The sequence below is a fragment of the Lycorma delicatula genome, chromosome 3, assembly GCF_047948215.1.
Source record: "Lycorma delicatula isolate Av1 chromosome 3, ASM4794821v1, whole genome shotgun sequence".
NCBI classification, from domain to species: domain Eukaryota; kingdom Metazoa; phylum Arthropoda; class Insecta; order Hemiptera; family Fulgoridae; genus Lycorma; species Lycorma delicatula.
The window spans coordinates 156,023,766-156,037,429 of record NC_134457.1 but is presented as its reverse complement, the minus strand read 5'-3'; the positions used below and the strand labels follow the sequence as shown (position 1 = coordinate 156,037,429).

The 13,664-nt window shown below is 28.3% G+C and overlaps 1 protein-coding gene across 4 annotated transcripts in view; it reads left to right on the top strand.

Annotated features, from left to right (window-relative positions):
- LOC142322133 (calcium-activated chloride channel regulator 1-like) overlaps nt 1-13,664 on the top strand; it is a 279,348-nt gene that overhangs the window by 243,423 nt on the left and 22,261 nt on the right. For all 4 annotated transcript variants that reach the window (XM_075360854.1, XM_075360856.1, XM_075360855.1 and 1 more), the window contains exons 2-3: nt 7,903-8,185; nt 12,014-12,170. In XM_075360854.1, the coding sequence (XP_075216969.1) occupies nt 7,903-8,185; nt 12,014-12,170 (440 nt within the window). The remainder of the gene's footprint in view (nt 1-7,902; nt 8,186-12,013; nt 12,171-13,664) is intronic.

The following is a 13,664-nucleotide window of genomic DNA, read 5'->3' as shown; positions in this document are numbered from 1 at the left end:
TTTATAAAATAAAAATTATATTTTATTTATGTTAAACTATTTATGTAGTTTATAATTTTAGATATTGATCTGTTGTTTGTTTTTTTTTTTTTTTTTTTGGCTTGTCTCAACTTAACTGGCAAATGGTTTTGTAAAATTCATTCCCGTATTATTTAACACGCAAAACTATCATTCTACTATCGCGTTTTCATTTATTTATATCCAAATAAAGGCGGTGAACAACAGGAATAACGTTCTTCCTCTGATATCTTATTGGAGCTCCCCTGTCGCTGCTGATCGTTAGTTTACATTTCGAAAAACAAAAATGGAACTTAAGCGTTATTGTATACAAACAATATATAACATGTGAAGCGGTACACGAAAGTAAACTTATTTTGAATAAAAATGTAATAAGAATTATTATTTCCATGTTGAATCTGTTATGTGTAATGTTGAATTATAATATTTTATTAAACGCCGTATTATAATCATTTTAACTGTGTGTGCACTTTTGGCATGTCAATGGTGTTTGTGTAGGAATAAAATTTGTGAAGGAAAGTATCGTTATACTTAATTTATTTTTTTAAAAAGGCAGCATTTTTGTTGAAGGAATACAAAAGGATGGTAATGCAGATATTTATTTTGGAAACTGAAATGAAGTTCGTACAGATAAAAAAGACATTTTATTGTTACAACTTTAAAAACGACATTTTTACTGTCGGATGATTTCGTTTCATTCTTTATTTTTTCAAGTTCTCATTTTTAAAGTATTTATACTAGGGTACATTTAAAATTAATTTTTTTTTTAATCATTCTCCTTTTGTTTCAGTGTTTAGATAAGGTTTAGTGTTGTTCATATTGTTAAAATAATTTATCTTATGTGCTTTCTTATGCCATTTTTTTGTTGTAATTCTTCGTTTTTATTTTTTTTTCGTAATTTTTTCCTTTCTTCAAATGAATAAAGTGTTACGCTTCTGTTTTGCGTTGATTTATTCTTTCCGCTGTTTTTTCTTTTCTTTACTTTTCTTCGTCGACTATCATTTTTATTTTTTAAAAAGGAAATATATAACGTTTAACATAAAGCGCTTTAAATGTTGCAAATTAGTAAATTGGTAATTAATTTCAAATAATTTCAGGTAAAAAAATTTGAAAAGATAATTTTACTTTTAAAGAAAGAATTATGGAGATATAAGCAAGAGATCAAAGAGAAAAAAATTAAAATTTTATCAGTTACTATCAAAAATAATGAGAATCTGAAAAATAATGATAACAATTGCCTGTTTGATCTACTGTTTAATCCGGTAGATCTCAGTGAAGGGTGTGATGGCTACAGGTTTACAAAACTTTAGAAAATAAATAAAACTGTTGAAAGACAATCCATCACCTACTCAAAGTTATTTTATTTCTATTGTTCAAATATAATATTTTATAAATTAAAATTTAATTTAATTTAATTTAGGTAATTTCTTATGAAATCTACCTAAAAATTGATGAAAGTAATTTTAAATTTAAAATAGACTGGCTAATATTAGACTATCGTAGCAAGTAAATTTATAGAAGCGAATTGTTTTGTTAATATTTTTTTCACGATAAATATTTAGAAATTTCTCTATCTTGATACAGTTTATATTTTTTGATAAGGTAACATCTTAAAATATTACTGTTATTTTGGTTTTTATTTTTCGTCATCGCTTAATGGGCGTAGAAGTAATATTTTTAGAATATTTATTTTTAAAAATTGTTTAATTTTGAATTTGCTGAATAGATTACTATACAATTCTTTGTCTACAACTTACAATGGTTACATGACATAATTTACGATATACAGGTACGTGTAAAAAATAAAATTTAACTCGAAAAGGTAGTACTTAGTATTCTTGAAGTTACTTTAGCTGTTTCCGGCGAGAATCCCACTACGACGGGTTTTTGAGAATTCAGCCATCAGAAATCGTATGATTTTTTTTTCTTCAGTCATAATAAATAGTTTATTTTTCTTTTATTTCGATCAATTTTCTTGACATAATTTAGTATAAATTTCAGTCATACGCAGGATTTAAACTTAATCGGAATTTTTTAATTTAAATTGTCTTTGATCATAATTTGTTCGTTATAATTATTTATAAACGAACATATTCCTAAAATTAAAATATCTAAATACGTAATCTTTATGAATATTTTTAATTTAAATATCATCTAATTACTAATTTAAAATGTTTCATTTTTATACATTGGAATTAATAAAAAAAAAATAAGTATGAAAAGTCCAGTTTTAAAACCGTACTTTTATGTTAGTCTAACTTTACTTTTTTTTTTTAGTTACATTAATACGATGGTTGTTTTTTATAGATAAATATAAAGCTTATGTTGGATTAAGAAGAGGAAACAAAATGGTTGTTTCAACCTTAACTGTACAAGTCGTTTTTACAGACACCAGACATATCTTATAGGATTTACAACCCTCTAAAAATGTCTTCCTATTTCAGTATAACTAATCAAAACATCATGGCAGAATGAAGGGGGTAGGAAAATTTACCCTCCGTAAAGCCTGGTCCCAGGAGTCTGCGTCCTTCTTACTGGTGATTAGATTCTGTAGACTCTCCCCTTATTTCTAGTATAGGGTGTTGCTTTGAATGTTGAATCCATCTGTCTAGAGTTAAAACATGAGGGGGCAGACGTCATTTAATAAAAAAATAATAATAATAATAATAGAAAAAACTTTGTAACATTCATTTAATCAAAACTTTCATCTTAAAGAGGATTGTTGGGTTTTTTCTTGTCGGATCATTTTAAAAATGTATAAAAGTAAAGAATGAGCTTATTTAGTTTTCTATTATTTGCGAACATAATATATTTTATTATGTCGATGGTAGAGATTTTAAACCGACTACGGTTTTTACTATATTTAAAGGAATGCGGTTTTCCTGTATAGTTTAGAGATTATGATTAGTTACTAAAATGTTTTTATATAATTTGAAAAGTTTAAAAATATTTTTAATATAGTTTATGGTCTAGTTATACTTATAAATTTAGTTTATTACTTTTCTGTGTAATATTATAAGGAAAATTACGTTTAATATTTTCTTATATCACGAGTTCTTATTAATTAGGAAATTGTATCTTTAAATACCAGAAAACTTTAAATATTTCAGACTTTTAAATAAAATTTATTTAACCGATATATAAATTGAACTGGAATAGTTATATAAATCCTAACATAATAACGTGGTCATCTCTAACGCAGGCCTGTTGTAAAAAAAATTGTTGATACCAACATATAAATACGTAAACATGCATTTGTTGTTAATATAAACAATTTTGTGATTTTTGATTTACACGAACTAAACAACCAAAAATCTACATTCAATATTTGCATTTCTGCGTAAAGTGCAGTAAAATACGGTAAAATGTTCATACGGTAAAATGTTCAATATATCAAGCATAATATATTTATTATTTTATTTTTTATAAATTATGTAAATATATTTTTTGTTTTTTATTAATATAAAAATGTTACTTATTACTGAGTGATCGTATCCCAGTTTTGTATCATCACTAATTCTTTTTAAAAAAATACACCGTATTTTGTTCTGTGTAAGTACTGATTCAGAATTATTTTATCAGATCAACAAAAAAGTAAGAGAAAATTCTCAAACAACTGTTTACATAAAGTAAAAAATGAAATAATTTCTATTGTTTTATTTTCATTCCAGTGGTTAAATATTTTGAATTAAATTTTAGTTTTTGATATAAACTGAGAAAATTTTTAATCTATAATCTCGTCTCATAATTTTTCAAGTACAGTACATACAGGACTACTTTGTAAAGAAAACTTGTTGGACCGGCGAGGGTGGTTTTTTGGTACCTACGACCTCCTATCGCGGTATAATATCTCCCACTGTACTACTAGCAGTGATAAGAGTATTTTAGACATCCCCTATTGCAATTCTGTGTGTAAATAATGCTTTCTAAATTTAATAATAATACTGTGGAACACCTTAATTTAAACTAAAGCATTGTAATTAAAAATGATATGGATACGTTAAAAATAATGCTGATTACCTGAAGGTTAGTTTTTGAAAATTTCCTTTTATATTACTATTATTTCCTTAAAAAGACTGCACGGAGAATATATTAATGTAAGATCGCGCGCGCGCGTGTGTGTAAATTATAGTACTACATACTCGTATATATGTTACCGTTAAAGTGTATAATTTAGTTATTTCATGAAATAATAGGTATTTCACGAATTACCTGACTGAATCTGTTAAAATATCAAATAAATAAACACTATTTCAAACTTAACCTAGTTATTCCATAAAGTAACTTGTTTTATAAATTAACTAATAATAAGTAATTAAAATCTTCAAGAAGTACGTTTACCACATAAAAAAATTATTGGGCACTTCTGCGCAAGAAGACTGTGTTTTCGTGACTTTAACAATTATTTGCATAATTGTTTTGCGCAAGAAATATACAAAACAAATTAAATGAAAAAATTAAAATAGATGTAATTTTTTTTTATTTAACATTAAAATATGGTTTCCGTTTATAAAAAAATAAATTATTACATCTGTAATTTGATGACATAATTAAAAATAACGAGTAGACCCTACACACAAGCATGAAATTTTAATTCACTCATCACTATGAGTCATTGCATAATCGCGTACGAAAAATATACCAATACAAGATCGTAACTGTTCATTTACGCTCAATTTAAGGTCACATGCTCAACTTCAGATACACTACTACAGCATATCTAAATTTCAATGAAATTGATCTAGTAGTTTTGAAGATTTTCGAACCACAAAATTTTATAAATATACACATATATATATAAAGAAGTACATTTTAAGTGAATGGTATTTTCGTACTTCTCTTACCTCAGAACGTAAAGAAAATCTAATTTCACCTTCCAGTTCCACCGTTTGACTTAAAAATAATACAGTACTTTTTTTTAGAAAAGTCGGTAAATTTAGATGTGCTGTAATAGTTTATCTGAAGTTATGTATGTGAAAATTTGATGAAGACTGGTTGATTCGGTCTTCAGTTACGCTCAATTTACGATCGACAACAGACAACATAACTTCAATTTTAGGTTATACTGATTTTGGACTGGTGTATTTTTCGTACGCTCTTTTGCAGAGGGTCACAGTGATGAATGAATTTAAACTTGATGCTTGTGTTTAGGGTCTTCTTGTTACTTTTTAATAATATCATTCTGAGTAATGTTTTTATATCGACGATTATACGGTATCTACCGTCATGTCTAATAGAATATGTACGTTTCATGTAAAATATCGAACCGTGATCACTTGTACAATAAAAAACGAGATCAGGTTTTGGAGCTATCCCCCGCCACAGTTAATTTTTCTACTCCCTGAATTTCAAGAACATCATAACGATGAAGTAACCAGTAACATGGTATTTTCTTGTGCTATTTTAGCATTCTTTACGGTTAGGAATTGCAGCATACGTACTGATTATAAACCAGCCATAATCGGTTCAGCTGTTCGGAAAACAGCGTTCACGTACCGTCTTTAAAACTTTAACGATAGGGCAATCGTAATTCTATAAAATAACTACTTAAATTGTGCAATGCAATAATTTTATACACTTTAATTGATTTAATCAACTAATTCATAGTTATTTTATGAAATGACGGGTTCCACACTTTAACGGTAAACATAAATATAAAACATAATACTTTTTATATCGTTGTACTTTTTTTTAACAAAAATGTGTAATAAAACATTTTTTCAACCGACACTTAAAAATTTTAAATTCATTATTTTTTGTATAGATTATTTTATTAATTTATAGCTTTTTAAACAGAGTCGTTTAAATAGTTTTTCATTATTGATTTAAATACCCGATTGTATCGGCGGTTTTCAATAAAAAAGGAATGATTTGAGTTCTACAGTGTAATTCTAATTATACAAAATCGTATTATTCTTTAAAGATAGAATTTAAATTACGTTATTTAATCGTTATAATAATGGAGATTATTATTTCCCATTAAATATGAAAATGTGTTATTTATTTTAATGTATCTTCTACGTATTATTCAAGAAACTGAGAAAAGAAAATTGATAACTTTTAAATAATGCGTGAAATATGTACGGGTATTTAAAAAATCGTATATAATTTTTATTTTATTGAATGTTTTAGACTTCGTTAAATTTATGAATTATAGCATGCTTTATTTTCTTTTTAATCGGTTTTGTAGTAAAATGAATTAAAAATATTTAAAATTGAAAAAGATCTTTTATCGATAGCTTTATTTTTTTTCTTTTATTGTATTTACTGTTATTAGTTTATTTATATTTTTTTTCTATTTCATTAGGGTTTAACCAAGCCGAGAGTAGAAAATAAGACATCGTCGAGATGGACGGATTACAAGAGGCAGATCTCAGTCTCGTCTGTACCGAGGGAGATGGGTTGTAGTAGGCTTTTTCGTGAGAAGTGGCGGGGGGTGGGGGTTAATACGAACGGAAGCTGGCCCATAGGGTTGTTTGCCCAGAGGAGCTCAGAGGCCTTCTCTCTCTCATCTCATCTCATTCAGACTATTGAAAAGGCGTGGTTCGGACAAAGACTTTTTTTATCCCGTTCCATTTTTCATGGATAATGTCATACTTTAAGCCAGTACCCGATGAATGAAACCCCTTTAAGTCTTCAATAGGGAATCCGAGCTGAGACTCTGAATAGTTAAAAGATTTAGCCTGTGATTACTTTATTCTGTCACATATTCATGATTTATCTTCCAGTTATGGGTTTATTATCTGACATCGTTCTGCACCGGTGGATTCCAATTATCTCTTCTTGCTTACGTTTTATACGTATAAAACATTCAGTCTGTTTTTTTTTTTTATTATTACCTTTTGGTTGTTTTCATTTAGACATATTCATACAAAACCTCTTTTCTATGTTTTATTTCTTAATTCTTTTTTTTTTATCTTATATTCTAACAATCACTTTGTTAGTTACCCGAATAGTCAGTCGCATCCAGATAAAAGTATAATGTAAATCGTACGTATAGATCCAAGTAGTACATATATAACCTAATCGGATTTGTTGCTTCTTAAAACCCTATAATGGGAAAAGTGACTTAACTCTTTTTTTATACATTATTCTTACACGATGTATCCCGTATGAATTTAGTATTATTAAATACGAGACTTAAATTCTAAGAATCAGTCTTTTAGATGTTTTATTCAGTTTATAAAAACATTTATATATTAAATTTTCACAGATGGAATTCTTTTTTTGACTGAAATTTCAAATTTTTATTACTGAATTACTTAATTTTTTTCTTATTCTAAATAGGTACATGTCCGAAAGATTATAACTTAATATTATAAAAAATAAGTTCATTTTCATTGGTTATCGGAAATTCTACATTTTGCTTAAAATTTTTAATTTAACATCATTAGTATTGTGTATATATGACTGCTAATGTAATTTTAAGAATGGGTTCCTTCTGATTTGCTGAGTACAGGAAATGTTTCCCTGACTTTTCTCATCACTAGCACATTTAATTGATATGATGAAATACCACTCTGTTTAGGTGAATGATCTTTAATAAAAATAAAAAAATAAAAATTATTGGAAATGTTTTATTTGATTCCAGAATCGCCTAATCAATTCAGATATTCTGTAATTTTTATTTATTTATACAATAGCATATTAGCATATCCTGCTTCTGCTGTAGAGATAGCTTCTCCGCTTTTCATCCCAAAGGTTCTGGATTCAGATTCTCATCAAGCTTGATTCTCACATAGGTTTATGTACTATGAAAAACTGAAATTTATAAATAAATTACATCTTGTAGAATATTTCATAGATATAATTTTCTTGCCATAATTTAATATAAATATTTACTGATCACAATTTTTTTTGCAATATTTAAATTTTATTTTCTAGGTGAATATGGCGAGCGGATCTAAATCCATATATGAAAGTCTTGAAGGACGGGCCTCCTTAGGATCAGTTATAGTACTGCTACCTAGTCATTGGCCTGATTCCTGTGTACCGACACCAGGTTTAGTTCCACAACCTGCTCAGGGTGAAGTACCAGATTTAAGAATTGGAACGACCCATCCGGTTTATTTTGATACAGTTTGGACTCAACAGTCACGAGGTTGTGGAGAACCTGGAGATTTTATCTATTTGAGTGAAAAATTATTGAGGCAACCTTTAGATTTAGGTAAGTTTAAAACTAAAATTTTTTCACTAATTTTTTTTTGTTTCATCTTTTATGCTTTTTTTCTGGGTTTGGCATGAGGAATTTACAGTAAAAAGTTATTAATCGAAAAAATATTTTAACTGTACAATTTCAAAAATGTAAATATAAAATGAAATAAGCTTTTATTGTAGTTTTTATTTATTTATTTTTAATTGTTATTTCTAAGTTTTACTTTAAACAGAAAATTTTGATTGAATGTTAATTTAATTAAAACAACCACTATTGAATGCAGTCAGTTATACTGTGTACCTTAAATAAACTGTTGTTTTAATTGTCAGTGTTTAGTTAATGATATACGCTAGAGACTATGGTTTTGTTCATGGGTATGTTTGTATATGGAATTTGTATGAACACACAAAACTGCCCACACCTATAAAACAAACATTTATTTATGAATGAAGTATCATTTATGAATAAATAGTAGTTTGTATAACATACTTGCAAACTTTAAACTTAGAATTTAAAAAATTTCTGTTTCTGTGAAAGAATGAACACTTTTTATTCCTCAGAGAGTTGAGGTTTATTTTTTGTCCCAAATAAATGTAAGTAAATGTAACAATTAGAACAGATTGAAAATTTCCCATAGAGAACTGAAAAATGGATCTCTAGAATTAAAATTCCTTAAGTCTAATCTATTTTGTATTAAAAAATTACCTTGAATAATGATAGTTTTATTTGAGTTAAATCAAATATTAAAAAAAAGTAAATCAATCTTAACATCTAAATAAGGATTAGGATTAAAAAGTCCATTTCATTTGAGATTTATTTTTTACATTCCATTTATTTTTTTATTTTGGATGTGTCTTGTTTTTATTTCTCATTCTGAATAAAAAAAAATTATGCAAAAGGATTTATGGAAGCGTGAAATGAGATTTTGAAATAATTAGGCACAATTATACAATTAGGAAACTGATACTATTGAAATTCAACATATGTGGATTTTAATGCATTTAATTAAGTTCAGTGATATGTTTGATTGGAGAAAACTAAGAAATTTAATTAATAACAATTATCTAAATTAATAATTCAATCTTACAGTAAATATATATACTATTTATGAACAAAAACTTATCTCAGTTGACTTCATTTTATCATTATGTAAATTATCTGTGTAGTATCATCAGCTTTCATAATATTAAAGACAACATGTTTCCCTCTGCAAAGGTTGGAAAATTAGCTTAATTACGTTACTTCTGATCAGCCATGTATCTTCCATTACCTGAAGTAATGAAAATAAACAGTATTATTTCAAGTAGCTTTAATGCATGGTAGTTTAATCATTTCAAATTAATTTCAGAAACCCAGATTGACCTTAATACTTATTTTTTAGAGATTGATGAGAAGCAGATTCTGTAAGTTACAGCATGCTATATTATCTTATTATTTTTATTGGTTTTGCCATGAGTGTGATTTTAATATGGCTGATAACTTTTTATGTCAAGTTTTGTGTTTGATTACTCTAGCTAGCATTTCTGTTTATGATTGCAATATCACTTTTAACGTTAAATATAAAGAAGGAATATGATATATTCTTACCTTTTTTAAGAACATATATGTAGCTCCACCATTAATTCCATACTTTTAAAATACCTAGTCTTAAAAATTAATAATATAAATAAAAATAATATAAAAATTAATTATATATATTTTAATATCAAAGTCTTTCCTATAACTGAATGATACTTATCAGCATTATTACAGAAGTCCAACCAGTATAAGTAAAATATTCACCCAGTGAATTTCATTCTATGTCTGCCTATGAATTTGTTAACTGTATTCATTTTTAAATTTGTAATTGTAACATTTTTTTTATTTTTTATCCATTCACATTTAATGTTAGCAACTTTACTAATGTCAAGCAGTAGTAAGTGGACATGAAAGATACATCACCTTATTGTCCAGTGTAGACTGCTAGGAAAGGTTATTTAGAGTTAGATGTAATTAACTTCATTAATTATATATATAATATGAAATTAATTTCTCGTTGATTTTAATTAGAAACAAAAATAATTTTAAGTATTCTCAGAATAATATAAACATCACTTACAATTATAACTAAACCATTCACTAATATTTTAATTACACAGTGTATAATGATAATAACTATATGGATCCAGTTTTTGAATGGAAATTTTTGAATCGTCTTTGAAGTTTTAAATTTATTTAGTTACAAAACATTTACAGTAATTTCTGGTATTTTTAGAAGTACTGGGCACAAGTATTTTTACTAATACACAGTATTTCTAAATAAATATATTAAAAATTATACGAAGTGGCTCAAAAGAAACCGAAAGCGAAGCAAACGAAGGATACATGAACTGTAAGATGATGTTATACAAGTGAACGAAAGACAAAACGTACTTACGTCGGTTCCTCTGTCTCTACGGGTACTGTTGAAAATGTCGACCGCCATCATCCACACACAGTTTGACCCGTTGAATCACGTTCGGTATGAATTGCTGTAACTCGTCACGTTGGATATCTGTGATGGCGTTGCGTAAATTCTGTTACAGTGCGTCAAACTTTTCGTGGAACTTTCGTGGAAGGGTGGTTGTTCTGGTTTACCAGAACAACCACCCTTCAGGTTGCCCTACAAATAAAAATCACAACTGAATAGATCAGATGACCGTGGAGGCCATAGATCCTTCGAGACAGTCCTGTCAGGTGTCAAAACTGAGCGCACTGCTCCCAAGGAAGCGTGTGCTGTCGCGCCGTCCTGCTGGTAATTCGCGAAACGTCGTTGGTCTGGCGTCCATTGCTTTTCAAAGTGCTGGAAAATGTCCGCAAAGCAACGCAATTTCATGGGTCTTTGAAGAAAATGGGTCCAATGATTCTAGTCCCGGACATCGCAAACCACATTCCAATCTTTACATCATTCAGCGGTAGCTCGAGTATTTGCCTTGGGTTTTCGACAGCCAATATTGCGAATTCTGCAAATTAAAGAAGTCAGTGAGGTGGAACCTCACTGACTTCATGAAGTAGAGATTTGTATCGAATAAACCACTTTCGATTTCCTGCAGTAGCCGTGTGTAATACCGTACACTTTGTCATGGCCTGTAGGATTTAACTCTTGTAAGACCATGATCTTGTACGGCTTCAGGTTCAGATCTTTTAGGATGCACTGATATGTTTTTCATTGGCGAATGTCTTCCTTCTGCGCCTCGGTCTTTTTCACAGTTTGGTACTGATGATTTTTATCAAGCAGAAATCCAGTTTGCTCATACTTCTTTATGAGCTCGTGTATAGATGACTTGACGGGTGTTTTGAACTCTAGACGGAATTTTTCTTAAATTCCTTTGATCGATCTGCCCTGTACATAATATTTCTTGGCGATGAATATTCTGGCATCCTTCGTCTGCGGCATATTCGTGCGTATGCACTGCTTTTTTTTTAACCTCCGGGTCCACCGTTAGGCACGCTTCAGAGGATGAGATGAATGATTTGTAGCCTTTGTGAAAATGTCATGCCTGCCAGGGATTCGAACCTGGGACTTCCGGATGAAAGGCCGAGACGCGTATGTGCAGGAAACTGCGTTTCCTGCACAGATACAGGTCGTGTTCACGCTCTGTGATTTTCCCCTTTCACCGTTCAAGGTCAATATGCATCATTTTCGCTGAGTGGCATTCGAAATATTATTGCTTTTTGCTACGTCAAATACACAACGCTTTTCCCCTCTCCCCTGTTGGTTCGGTTTTTCTTGGGCCACTCAGTGTGTTTTTATAGGTTTAGTGCATTTTTATTTGTACTATGAAAACCAACTTTTAAAGATTTATTAAATTATTTTTGCAGGTCGAAGCATAGCAAAGGAATGGGCAAAATACCGGTATGGCGTGTTTGATGAAGTCGGTTTTGCCGGTGATTTAGTTTATCCATCTTGTTATTATAGTGATCTCACTGAAAATATACAAGTTAATGGTTGCTCAGATAAATCAATTCACAACACTGGGTAAGTTATAAATTATAATTGTTATAATATTTCATATAACTTTGTAAATTTTATTTGATAATTAAATAAAACTTTCCACTGTACTGCATACTATAATTTTTAAACAGTTAAAAATTTCTTCACCAGGTGTTTAAAACACACCTCTAATTGGAGCATTATTAGACACTACTTGATTTCTCCTCTGACTGTTATCAGAAGTGACCACACTTCCTCTTAAAGTGCTTGCTCATTAGACGATTGTATTAATGCTCAATTAATAAACCATCCAAACTATTTCTTTAAATAGAGTTAAGATATTGTTACACCATTTCAACAGGGTGTAAATTAGAATAATTTATTATCCATAAATTATTTTAATTTATATCTAAATTTAAAAAGTTTAACTGAACTCTTTTCTACGTTTTTTATAGGATTATGTGAATCCTATTCATTATTTGTTTAATGTTTAGATTTATGGGAATAGATAGGTCAATTTATTATACAAAGTTCTTAGTCATACACTTCAACAAACCAGCAATTTCATATATGTGTTGAGAAGACCTAAGGAAATAAAAAAATTAAACATAAAAATTTGGATTGTCATAAATACTGAAATTAAAAAACAGAAAATTCTGAAATAACATATGAAAAATAGAATTAAAAAGGTTAAAGATAAAATTAAGAAATTAATTTCATAGATTCTTAATGTAAACTTGGCATCTCAATGTTCAGTGTTAAGTCAACTTTCTTTTCTCATTTATATCCATGAAAAGTTAAAACTTATTTAATAAAGGATAACGTTACTTCGTACATAGATAATAAATATCAACCGTATGTTTAGGTAATAATTTAATTCCCTATAACTGTTACTATGACTGATATTAACACTGACATTGTCTTAAATAGATAAAAATTGATTTTAAATTTTAAAAAACTTAAATTTTATTGGATTCAAAAAATGTATAATAAACTAGAACATAACTGATACACATAAAACGTACACATAAAAATAACATTTTCTTTTGAATGTTTAAAATCTCATTTAGAAACCTATACTAATTGAACTGTTTTTAGTATTCAACTATTTTTTTTAAAACTCTTAATATTATTAGTGCTAATAATAATTAAGCACCAGTAAACTACATTTAAAATAATCTGAGTTAAAAAGTTTGTCATATATAACTTCATGGGTGTATAATGTAAAATAAATATGAACTTATAATAGTACATTAGTGATTTAAATCAATGATAGAATATATAGTTTTCAAAATATTTTTTTAATTTTTCAAAAATACATTAAACAATACATTCTGTGGCAATGGGTCATAAGTTTTACCTTTTCTTTAATAATGATCAGTGTTAAACACATTTATTTCTCAGAATCCTACATAATTAACAAAAGGATAAACACTATAATTTAGAAACTTAATTACCTATCGGTGTACTTTCAAATTAATCTCTGCTTGCTTACTCCTAAATCAGATTAAAAACAGTGCTGATACATTAAATAATACC